At 49.1% G+C, this 12,962-nt stretch overlaps 1 protein-coding gene across 3 annotated transcripts in view; it reads right to left on the bottom strand.

The window, feature by feature from the left end:
• ADAMTS10 (ADAM metallopeptidase with thrombospondin type 1 motif 10) overlaps positions 1–12,962 on the bottom strand; it is a 102,671-nt gene that overhangs the window by 65,768 nt on the left and 23,941 nt on the right. For 2 of the 3 annotated variants that reach the window (XR_013635032.1, XM_073324036.2), the window contains exon 3: positions 4,446–4,810. The exons of the other annotated variant lie outside the window; for it this stretch is intronic. Coding sequence is in view for 1 of the 2 variants with exons in the window: in XM_073324036.2 (XP_073180137.1) it covers positions 4,446–4,810 (365 nt within the window). In the remaining variant the exon portion in view is untranslated. The remainder of the gene's footprint in view (positions 1–4,445; positions 4,811–12,962) is intronic. 3 annotated transcript variants of the gene reach the window in all.

The following is a 12,962-nucleotide window of genomic DNA, read 5'->3' as shown; positions in this document are numbered from 1 at the left end:
AAAGCTGCTCTGCAATGGGCCAGGCTGGGTGGCTTGGGTTGCTGACATGACCTCTGGTGGCTGAAAGGGGGCGGAACGGAGTCCTTTGAGATGTAGCTGCGGTTTGTGGGGGAGATGAGCTGAAATATCCTGTCTGCGATTTGCTCAAGTCACCTGCAGAGCAGGGATGGGCTCTGAACAGGTCTATCCCATTCGCTGATCGCCAGGCTTGGGGGGGTTTGAGGGCTGAGCCGGCAAACACTTACACGAGATATTGTTAACGACACTTGCCTCCTTTGTGAAGTGCTTTGAGATCTGCAGATGCAAAGTGCTATATAAGAGCTCGGGATTATTATATAAGCTTCATGAGTAAAGTTTAGCACACCTATGTTTGGAGGACTGGGCCTTGATTTGTCATTCTTACGAGTTTTGTCTCGCGAGGGATCCAAGCCACAAATTTCAGGTCTGGATTAGGCTCTGGATCCAAACTTTCCCAAAATACAGGGAAGTTTGGAGTTGGGGGCTGAGTTTCTCAGATGCCACAGCACTAAGGGGTTCAAACACTAGGGGGATGGGCTGCCTTACAAAAATGAGAAAGACAGACAGGCTCAGTCTAGACACAGGGGCCAGTAGTGAAAAATCAGATAATGATCTTGACTATGCCAGAAGTGGGGGGAAATTCACCAGAGCAGAGGTCTTGGGTCTAACTCGGATGGAGAGCGAATGATGTTTTTACTTCCAAGGTCTTTTCCTCCCAGCCCCTGAGTCTTAATGAAATTAAAAATGTTGCAATCAGGAAATTATCCCCACCTCCAACATCAACAGATAAAAAGGGCCAGATTCTACTCTTACTTCCCTTGGTGTAAAAACCAGAGTTAATTCCAACAAAGTCAGCAGAATCACTCTGATTCACCCCAATGCGAGAGCAGAATTTGACCCCAAGTATTACTCATTCCAAATGCAAAGGCCTGAAAAATTCAAGATTCAGAAAGAAAATCAAACTGTTGCACAATAATTAACTCCATATTCCTTGACTGTCAGTTGGAACTGACAGCAAAGGAGGGCCCCCACAGCCTGTCTTAAGTATTTACACAGCTCCAATTACTAGCGTACTTATTAATTATTATTATTTGTACTGCAGTAGCACTTAAGAGACTCAGTCATGGACCACTCTCCACTATTCTAGGTGCTACACAAACACAGAACAAAAAGACAGTCCCTGCCCCAAACACCTTACAATCTACAGTATTTATTGGTCTACAGGGATAGCATGTTGCATCATAGGGTTTTATCGGTCCCTATCTCTACTGCAAGATTATAAACCATGGAATTCTTTTGGGCAGAGGCAAGAATGGATGCTGCTTTTTACTCTGTGTTTGTACAGCCCCCAGCACACCGGGGTCCTGATTTGGATCGGAGGCCTGTAGGCCCTACTGCAGTACAACACATAATAGTAATAACTGACCAATTAAATCAAACTCTTTCTCAAACCCGTTAAGAATTAGAGTTAAGGAGGAACTGAAACGTTTTTTAACCCTGTCAAAAGCTCAGAATTCCACATGCTATGCCTCCCCATGAATATTAATGTTAATACCTACCCGGTCTCCAGTCCTTTTCACTCGTAGCTCCCGAAGCACTTCACAAAGGAGGGTAAGCAGCATTAGCCCCTTTTTACAGATGGAGAAATTGAGGCACAGGGAAGCAAAGTGACCTACCCAAGGCCAGCAGCCATTCAACAGCAGAGGAGGGAGTAGAATGCATCCTGATTTGCAGGCCAACTTTCCTAACTAGCAGACTACGCTGCTCCTTGTCCCTAGCAGCGACAGGGGGAATGATGTCTTGTGAACTCAGGTCACGGGAGGCAAAGGAAGGAAAGTGTGATTTTCAACTCTTTCCTTCTGAGCTGAGGTTATTTGTGGTGCTCCCAGGCACCTGGGTCTCGGGGATCCCAAACAGCCAGTGGATTGAAATATTGCTTTGTGTAATGCAAGGTTTTCAGGTCCCCTTTAGGGCCCAGGCAGAGAGAGCTGCTGGGGCTGCTTTCTGTCACCTCCAGCTGTTTTTCGTTGCAGGCTTGTTGGCGGCCTTCCTTGCTGGCAGCGAAGAGCCTGTGCATGTTTTGGAAGCCTGACCATTCTGCCCTTCGCTTCCGACAACTTAAGCCTCGGTAACTTTGATTCTGTTCAAAATGAAGCGTAGCAAAGAGCACATTGCTTGAGGGAGCTCTCAGTCCTGGGATGTGTGCGCCTTTGTGGGTAGCAATGGATACAATAGATAGATGTGTTCAGCTCTGCGTGTGTGTTCAGATCATTGTGATTGTGAGTGTGGTGTAGATGTCTCAGTGTGTGTTTAGATAGCAGGGTACAGGGTGTGTGTACACACAGGTAGCTAGCAATTTGCGTCAATGTGTAGCTATGTCATTATCAGTGGGCCAACTCAGAAGTGACATAAAGTGTGAGTTATACACCATTAAGTGGGCGTGAGCTGGTGTAACTTACATGCTGAGGGAGTGGTGGGTACGACAGGGGAGGAGTAGCGGGAAATTCAGAGAGCAAGGGATGGCCTGATTTAGGTTACCCCTTCTCACCCTCTCTCGTCATGTCAGTTTGGGGGTGACTGGGGGGTGAGGGTGCTGGGGCGGTTGGGAGTGACAGCTGGACAGTTCTGTTCAGTGAGGAGAGACAGCAGAGTGGGAAAGGGGAGAAGCTCTTGGGCTCTGTTCTGGCATCTAGGATCCTGTTTCCTCTGCCAAGCAGTCCTAGCTGCCTGCCCTCTGAGGGCCCAGGGGAGGACGCACTACGGCCGAGGGGGTGATGTGGGGTGTTCAGTGCCTGATGGGGTCAGCTCCCCGGAAGGCTGCCCTGTGGGGTGGCTGGGTGCAGCTGGGATGTTGCCAGACTCCCCGCACCAAAGCAGCTAGACTCCCTTCCCCCATCCCCCACACTGATGTCCATAAGCTCGTCAGGACAGCGGGTAATGCGGAGATTTCTGTGCTTGGAGAGGGTTTATTTCCTGCCCTGTCGCACCCTCCCAAGGAGGGGCTGGGCGTTAGCCTGTCATCGGGATCTCTCCATCCCCCGTCCCTTTCCCTGGGACATGCTGGGCTTGGTCAAAGTACTGTCTGGCCATCAGGTGTCCTGAGATGCGTGGGCCACTGTGGGAAAGGCATTGACACCAGATCCCTTATGAGCCAGCAGTGCCCAACGCACCCACCAGCTCACCCAATGAGTCCTAGTAAATCCACTAAGACATCACTGGAACTCTTACCCCCAGACACCTGGAGAGCCCGCTCTGATGCAGCAATCAGGGGAGGGGTGGGGGGAAGGATCCAGGTGCATCCTGGTGGCGGGGGCAGGGTGGAAACATGGTAAAAGGATCTTTGACATAACGAGCCAGATTCTCATTACACTAGGGCCCTTTCAATGGCAACATAAAGCTGCATTAAAGGCGGTATAAATTCATGCCCATGTTAATGCCCTTTTACACTGCCCGAGGGGCCTTGGCATAAAGGAGAATCAGGCCCACAGAATCGATTCCTGTGTATGTTTACCCCACTAAAGGCATGTTTGCTCCATCCCTCTCTCTGGGGGCAACAGGGTATCATACTTGGCAAGCTATTCTCTGGAGGCAGCACCAAACCCCATGTGTGGGGAAACCCTAGAGAAACCAGAAGCAGAAGGTGACAAAGTAAATGCTAACGTGACCAGTGAAATGCTGGACGCAGCCCTCGTCCACGCAGGAGGCACTGGGGATACTGGGACCGTCTCACAGCCCAATATATCCTCTCTGTGACTCCGCTCAGACTACACACTGCATCCCCGCCCGGCAACGTTAATGTCACAATGTGACAGCACTACCTTGCCTCTCATTAAGGCATCGTCAGGGCAGAGCGATGCAAGGTTGGCAATCCAGCTGTCTGGCATCACTAGGCAGTTCTTTTTTTCCAGCAGTTAAAACACAACTGGGTGGCAATCCCTAAGGACAATTTATTAACTACACAGGTCTGGATAAGCATCTGAGTGCTTATCTCTGAGCATCCTGCAACCTCCTGGAATTCACGGCTCTCTAGTATATGCAGAACGCGGCGAAGAGACAAAGGAGCACAGGGCTGAGGTCTCTTACAGCTCAAGTAACCAAAGTGTGGTCTAAATGTCTCCCTATCCCATGCCAATTGATGTGAATGGAAACTGACTGACTTCCAGGGGAATTCTCCTAGTTTTTGGTCACCCTCAGCTTTAAGAGAGAGATATGGCCAATGGAGACCCATCTCAGCTCCTCCCGCTTGGCCAAGCATATCACAACGGAGCACTGCATGCTGGGACCAGTAACCTTAGTAGGTTGCACTTCTGTAATGAAGATCAGGGAAGCTGCAATCTGCTCCATTTTATGGGCAGTCTTAATTATTGATACCGCCCTTGGCTGGGCAAACTGGGAGGGCCTGTCTTACGATTCCCTTGGAAGCTCACCAGTCCGTTGCAGTTGCTGATGGCGACTTTGGAGTTCAGGTACTGATCTTGCAAGTGGCCTGCGTAGTGGCAGTCCTCGTGGAAGTCGTGCTGCCAGTCCACCCCGTCCCGCTTCCAGTACTCCACAGTGAAGTGCTCGGACAGCAGGTTGGAGTGCAGGGTCAGGTTGAGGAGGAACTGGGTGCGGTGGGCGGAGACTTTGTAGAAGACCCGCCGCTCAGCGGCCTCGTAGGACAGGGAGCCCAGGCTGCGCCGGGAACGCCGCTTCAGCTGGCTTCTCATGTCGAAGGTGAGGAAGTCCCCGTTTTGGTCCACTTGGATGGGGAAAGCGATTTCATAGTGATCGAGGCTGGAGAGGAACTCCTCTGGAGGGCAAAGCAAACACAGTGACAGTCACGTTCTGGAGAGACAGGGAGGCCAGGAGACCCAGGGGCATAGTAAAAGCTAATGCAGCTCTCAGCTGCAGGGGCATGTCAGAAGTAGGGAGAGGACCATCCTTCTCTATGGAGGTCTGGCAAGATTGCAGCTAGGGAAATGCACTCAGTGCTGCACATCTCAATAGCAAGGATGGCCCAGTGGAGGCAGGAAGGATGGTTGAGCGGTTAGGGCACAAGCCTGAGACAGAGGATCCCCTGCTCTGCCACAGACTCCGGTGAGACCTTGGGCAAGTCACTTAGGGCTAGTCTACACGAGAATCGCTACAGCGGCGCAGCTGCATGGGCGGCTCTCTCCCGTCGGCATCACGACTCCACCTCCCCGAGCAATGGTAGCTCTGTCAGCAGGAGAGCGTCTCCTGCCAACATAGCACTGTCCACACCAGCGCTTCGGTCAGAGTAACTTACGTTGCTCGGGGGGGGCGGGGGGAGAGGGGTGGCTTTTCCACACCCCTGAGCGACTTAACTTATACCAAAGTCAGCGCTAGAATGTACAAGTCACTTAATCTCTCTGTGCCTCAGTTTCTCATCTCTAAAATGGGGACAATTCCCTACATCAGAGGGGCACTGTGAGGATAAATATGTTGCAAATTGCCCAGTGTTCAGACACCACAGGAATGGGAGCCAGGTAAGCTGGAAAGCTGAAGGCAGAACGGGAGGATTGATTGGCAAGGAGGGCTAAAAAGCACTAACTAGGCAGAGCTAATCCAGACGGTGACCACGAAGCTGGAAGAAGGTGACATCTACCTACAAGCTCCTGAAAGGTGTAAATAGCAGAGGAGGAGCAACAAACCTTAGGAACAAGAGGCTAAAACCGAGCAAAGGAAACTGGGCCAATTTTCCTTATAGTTCAGTTGTATTAGTTTGCAGATCAATCTCCCCAGGGCAAGGATGGAAGCCTGATTGCTTGCGTTATTTAAACTAGACTGAACAACAGCCCGCTGTGAGGAACCACCTATGCTCTGGCCAGAGGATGGACTGAATGACCATAAAGGGCTTTTCCCATCTATCTTTTAGGATAGATTCAGAGGGGCATTTGAGTGTGCTGTACTTGGAGAAAGCCACATTCTCTTTTGGCAAATTACAGCTATTTAGTTCTGAAGTTCTTAGATCGGGGGTTCATACCCTGGGGCTCTGGGCTTGCAAAGAGGTGTCAAGGGATCGCGATCACCCTGCTGCCTTTCCCATATTGCTGTATGGGCCAGGGGTAGGCAGGATGTCCCCCCTGGAAGACAACTCATCCAGACATTTGCCTTATTTTACAACAGTGCTACATAAAAAGCACTAGCGAAGTCCGTACAAACCAAAATTTCATACAGGCAATAACTTCTTTATACTGCTCTATATACTACAATGGAAGTACAGTATTTATATTCCAATTGGTTCATTTTATAATTATATGGTAAAAATGTGAAAGTGAGCATTTTTTTTTCGGGAATAGCCTGCTGTGACACTTATGGGTTTTTATGCCTGATTTTGGAAGCAAGTCGTTTTTAAGTGAGGTGTAACTCGGGGGTACACAAGACAAATCAGACTCCTGAAAGGGGGACAATAGTCTGGAAAGGTTGAGAGCTGCTGTTCTAACCCTTCAGCATAGCCAGCGATTCTGATAAGCGACTGGGCATTTTTACAGGTTTCAGAGTAGCAGCCGTGTTAGTCTGTATACGCAAAAAGAAAAGGAGGACTTGTGGCACCTTAGAGACTAATCAATTTATTTGAGCATGAGCTTTCGTGAGTGAGCTGTAGCTCACGAAAGCTTACGTGCATTTCTGTTAGCAACTCAGCTAAAAGCAGTCTTAGGTTCCTTCAGAACTTTGGGATGTCCCATCTGGTCCTGATGACTCATTGCTGTTCTTATTCTTATTCTTATCATTTATATGACGGTAGTACCAAGAGAGATCTGGACCCCGTTGTGGTAGGCATGATTCAAAACCATGCTCAGAGGGTCCCTGCCTTGAAAATCTTACAATCAAAATAAGAGAGACAAAGGGAAGGGAAACCAGAGTTCAAGATCACACAACAGGCTAGTGGCACAATCAAGAATAGAACCTGCCCCAGCCAGTACTCTACCCACTAGGCACTTCTGCCACTTCAGCCACTTGTTGCACTTTAACTTATCAACTTCTTCTATCACCTCCTCCTATGACACTTCAGTCTCTGAAACAGTCTAACACCACTTATCACATGTGATCTAACAAGGTCACAGTCCAGAACGTCTGACTGCACTTGCAGGGGAACACAACACCTTCCTCCATCAAAGAGATTGGCTCCAGATAACTTTTAGTGCCTTGGTTCCCAAACTTTTTCATACCACGACCCCCTCTGGGCTCACCTGTGTTAACCAGGCCCCAGGGTCTGAGACAGAGCCCTGCAACCCAACCGGGACTCTCTGGGACCAGACTACACGTGTTGGGTTCGGGTTGCATCTAGGTTAACCACCGGTCCCTTATTTTAAAATGTATTGAAATGTATCAAAATGGATAATGACGGATACCATTTTAAAGATGAAATTGAAGCATATGATAATTGCATGATGTACTCAAGGACAGTAGAAATGTACATTTCAGTGACAAATCCATGCTGTGCTACGGGAACTGGGGTTTCCCTAAAATGTCCCTAAAAATGAAATGTTGTCCCAGATTTTTCACATGGTTTCCCCTTATTTCCATCCAACGAATCACCCTAGTTGGGCCAGGTTGTCTTCTGACCCCCTTGGGCTTGGCTTAGGTCAGCTCCCTTGCTCCTGCTCATGGGGTTGGCACAGTGGTGGCTACAAGCCCCATCCCTGCTGGCTGCCACCACCTTGCTGTGCCAATCCCCACACGGCGCAGCCAGACAGTGCTGGACAGTTGGAGCAGGGCAAGCAGCTGCCCTTGCAATTCAGCACGCACATCCTGTGACCTCCTGATGCTCTTTCATGACCTCCTTCCCTCCCGGCAGTATGACCCACAGTTTGGAAAACACTGCTCAAGAGGAAAAGGAGTACTTGTGGCACCTTAGAGACTAACAAATCAAGAGAAACTTCTCGTGCAGCTAGCAAACCATCACAGGAATTGGCAGAGTGGTTCAGACCTGTGCTCTAGCGAGCCCAGTATCCAGTTTTGGGGTAACCTACCTGCAGGGCATGTCCTCCTAACCCCCAGTAGCTAGAGGCTGACTTATGCCCTGAAGCATGAGCTATTCATGGCCTGGATCAGGAGAAGTTCTACCTGATTGGACTCACCCACACATTTTGTCCAAGGGACTTGCTGTTCTGTTTGCATCCTTTTCCTTGCTGTTTTCTAAGCAACCAGGGAGAAGCCAGGCTGCCCTGGCGTGGCTGCATTTTGCCTGGCTCCACAATGCCCATCTTCAAAGCCATCATAAATTTGGACTCCAAATTACACTGTCGCCACATGCCAAGTTCTGGAACGTTTACTTTCCTTCTAATGCATTTTCCAGCGTGGGATCTTGACAGAGTGGTTTCTTCGGCTACGGCTAATGGAACAATCCTTCCCACTGGCTGGGTCTAGGGGTTACGTCCCGACCTTCCAAACCATAAATACCTCTGGCATCTATTCTTTGGCCTGACCAACCAGAAGCGATGGTTTTATTTTCACTCCTTCTGCCTCGGCTTCCCCCACATCAGACCACATCTTGTGCGATGCAGCCGGGCAAACAAGAAAAGCTATTTCCACTTAAGGAATGACTGCAAGCCTGGAGAAACTTGCTGCTACCGGAAACATTTTGTTTTTCTTTGTCCTCTCGAGCCTGCCACATGGGCAGAAGGAAGCCTGGTTAGGAGAACAGGGGACTGGGAGCCAGGAGCTGGGCTCTCTCTGTAGATAAATCTCTGTATTAAGCATCTTTGCATAACTTCATTTGACTTTGTATTATGCCTCTTCAAATAACCTTGTATTAGGTCTATCCACGTGTGACCGCTGTTTTCATGAAAACTTTGTATTGAGCCTTGGTAAATGGGAACTTTGTATCAAATCCTTATATAGAAGCTTTGTATTGAGCCTTGGTATAATGTTATAGCCCCTAAGGATAGAATAAGATAGAAGAAAAATGTCTTTTTGCTCAGAAAAGAAAAGGAGGACTTGTGGCACCTTAGAGATGAACCAATTTATTTGAGCATAAACTTTTGTGAGCTACAGCTCACTTCATCGGATGCATGCAGTGGAAAATACCTAAATGTTGCTAAAAGAGTAGAATAAGATCACCCCCCTTTTTAATCAGTGGCCCTGTTGAATGAATGAGGTGTGAATGAGCAAGGCGTGGAAGGCAAGCACCTCCAGACAGCTGCAACCCTTGGAGAGCGGATGGAAGACAGACTCAAGAACAATAAAACTTGTCAAATGGGCTCATTAAAGAAGATCAGACATATTGACGGCCTTGAGAGTTAGACACGAGCACCTTCTTTTGAAAAACACCCTCTCTGAAAGTAAATATGGCAGCATTAAGACAACACCCAGAGGGAGACGCCACAGATGACCAATTGACACAGACACAGATTTTGGATCTGGGATAGACTTGCGTGAGAGGGAAGCTGCTATAAATGTGAGGTGTCTTGCAGAGGACCCCGGGTCTCGTCTTGTCAACATCGGAGCATCGATCTGGATCGGCAGAAGCCCGGCTCCACGCCTCCCCCATCAAACTCATCTGGCCAGCGAAATTAAGGGGAGAGACTAGTTGGTAACAACAAGACAGAGTGTGCTTGTGTGCGTGTGTGTGTGAGAGAGAGCATGAGTGTAATATATATCATATGCATATGATACAGTGTTGATTGATACATGGATTACCAATAAACTTATCCCCCCTGAAAAGACCCTGTGCAGTACTTTAAGTACAACATCTGCCACCCACTTGTTGTGTGAGGCTAATCACAGAACAGAGAGATGGCACTGTCCACTGGTTAGGGCACTAGCTTAGGCTGAGAGAGACCCAGGTTCAAGTCCCTGGTTCAACACAGACACTCTGTGTGACCGTGGTCAAGTCACTTTGCCTTTCTGTGCCCCAGTTTCCTATTAATAAAATAGGGAGAACAGCATTGCTCTACCTAGCAGGGAGGTTGTGAGGATAAATACATTAAAGATTGTGAGGTGGTTAGATAGGGGGCTATGTATTCCTATTGCGTCTAGGAGCCCGTCAAAGACCAGCACCCCACTGCGCTAACCGTTGTACGAACACAGAACAGATCCTGCCCCGAACAGCTTACAATCTAAGTACCGAAGACTGACAGACACAGAGAGGTTCTTTCTATCAGCCTGTAAAGTGGGGATAAAAATTACAGTCTGCCTGATAGGGGGTTATGAGGGTTTATTAATGTGTGGGAAGTGCTTTGAGATCCTCAGCTAGAAGAGGGGCAAAGTTACTATTATACCCCCGAGATTCAAGCAGCTAGAAAAGTGGGACTGGTAGGTGTCAGGAGAGGGACCTCCACCTGCCCCCCAGTTCCTGGGAGAGAACGGATTTCACGGGCTGGTCTGACATGCTGCAAGCTCACGCCCGGCAAGGCAATCCAAAGGCTCCCGTTGAACGAGGGCTGGAGAACACTGGGGGCTGGGAATCGGCCACAGAGACTCTCTGCTGTAGGCCACTGGTTGGAATCTAGCCCTGCTTAATAGCGATCAGATGTCTGGTGGTCTCTCTTAAAGGGGTATTGTCCATTCACAGGCTGCACGTCTGTTGGAAAGTGGTTTAGCAGCTCTAGATACATCTGCCCCTGGGACCTGCTCCTGTGCTTCTCCCTTCCCTGCAGCATTACAGGGGCTCCCCCTCTCTTCCTACCCCGCTCCATTACAGGGGTTCCCCCGCTCCTCCTGCCCCGCTCCATTACAGGGGCTCCCCCTGGCCTGCTTCACAGTAGGGGCTCCCCTATCCAGCTCTGCCCTGCTGCATTACAGGGGCTCCCCTGCTCCCTCCTATCCTGGGGGACAACGGAGGCTTCCCCACCTATTGGCGTTATGGGGCCCCTCCACTTCCCTTGCCCAGCGTTACAGGAGAACTAGCCTGTTTGGCCCTTAGCCAGCCCTGTTCTTCCCAGGAAATCCAGTCCTGTTCTCTCTCCCCTTGCAGCCACTCATGCTGTATTAATAGGCCTTGGCAGACATACGTAGCATTGTGCCCACCTGTACCAAAGAGGTTTGCACAGGTGATAAGACGCCCGCTGTTTCCAGCAAGCTCTCTAGCAGCGAGCACATTACTAGAGGGAGTCCATACTAAGCCCCGGGGGAACAGAACCCGGTAGGATGTTCAGGCTGGAGGGCAGGAACACGCTCAGCCCCCATTCGAGGTCTCCCCTCCCACCTAGAGAGGGAAGATGGATCTGCAAGGGCGTGCGAGGGGGTCCAGGTAGGGGGGCAGAGATAGACAGAGAGGAAGCAGCAGACACAGAGTAGGAGTGTGGGGAGGAAGGGAGACAGTGAGGAGGAGCTGGAAAGAGGTGAAGGGGGACTGGGAAAGAGGGAGCCAAGGCGGCCCAAGGAGGGGAAGAGAGTGAGCATGACCAGGGAAGGGGAGATGGGAAGGAGCTCCCTACCAAGTGGCGTCCTTCTTTCCAGATAGCCCAGGACCTTGTCTCAGTTCCTGCACCTCGTACCACCGCATGGTCACCGCTGGGATTATGGGATTAAAGGAAGCCACAGCCTCCTTGGCCTTGTTACCACAGCAGAGACGAGCCCCGGCAGCAGCCCACTGACACGTTTCATAATGGATCGGTGAGAAAAATGTGCTCTGGGACCCCACACCTTGAGTCAGCTTGGCAACACAGAATGGCAGTACTGGGTCAGACCAATGGTCCATCTAGCCCAGTATCCAGTCTTCTGACAGTGGCCAGTGCCAGGTGCTTCAGAGGGAACAAACAAAACAGCCATTATCAAGTGATCCACCCCCAGTCATCCAGGCCCCGCACCCGTCAGTCAGAGGTTTAGGGCTACTCAGAGCATGGTTTTACATTCCTGCCCATCCTAGCTAATTGCCATTGATGGACCTATCCTCCAGGAATTTATCTAGTTCTTTTTTGAACCCAGTCATACTTTTGGCCTTCACAACATCTCCTGGCAAGGAGTTCCACAGGTTGACTGTGAGTTGCATGAAGAAATACTTTCTTTTGTTGTTTTAAACCAGCTGCCTATTAATTTAATTGGGTGACCCCATAGTCTTGTGTTATGAGAAGGAGTAAATAACACATCCTCATTCACTTTCTCCGCACCAGTCATGATGTTATAGACCTTGATCATCTCCCCTCTTAGTCGTCTCTTTTCTAAGATGAACAGTGCCAGTCTTTTTACTCTCTCCTCCTATGGAAGTGGGTCCATCCCCTTAACCAATTTTGTTGCCCTTCTTTGTGTCTTTTCCAATTCTAACATATCTTTTTTCAGACGGGGCAACCAGAGCTAGACACAATATTCAAGGTGTGGCCATACCATGGATTTATATAGAGGCATTAATGATATTTTCTGCCTTATTATAAATCCTTTTCCTAATGGTCTCTAACATTCTGTTAATTTTTTAGACTGCCGCTGCACATTGAGCAGATGTTCTCACAGATCTATCCACGCTCACTCCAAGATCTCTTTCTTGAGGGATAACAGCTAATTAGAGCCAATTGTTTTGTATGTGTAGTTGGGATTATATTTTCCAATGCGCACTACTTTGCATTTGTCAACATTAAATTTCATCTGCCAAATTTGTTGTCCCATCACCCAGCTTACGGAGAGCCCTTTGTAACTCTTTGCAATCAGCTTTGGACTTAACTCTCTTAAGTCGTTCTGTATCATTGTACATTTTGCCACCTCACTGTTCACCTCCTTTTCCAGATCATTTATGAATATAGTGAAAAGCAAGGGTCCCAGTACAAATCCTGGTGGGAGAGCACTATTTATCTCTTTCGAATGTGAAAATGGACCATTTGTTCCTACCCTTTCTTATCTTTTAGCCAGTTATTGATCCATGAGAGGTCCTTCCCTCTTATCCCATGACTGGTTACTTTGCTTAAGAGGCTTTGGCGTGGGACCTTGTCAAAGGCTTTCTGAAAGTCCAAGTACACCATATCCACTGGATGACCCTTGTACACATGCTTGTTGACTCTCTCTAAGAA

This window comes from Lepidochelys kempii, chromosome 25, assembly GCF_965140285.1.
Source record: "Lepidochelys kempii isolate rLepKem1 chromosome 25, rLepKem1.hap1, whole genome shotgun sequence".
NCBI classification, from domain to species: domain Eukaryota; kingdom Metazoa; phylum Chordata; order Testudines; family Cheloniidae; genus Lepidochelys; species Lepidochelys kempii.
This window is presented reverse-complemented; position numbering and strand designations above follow the sequence as displayed.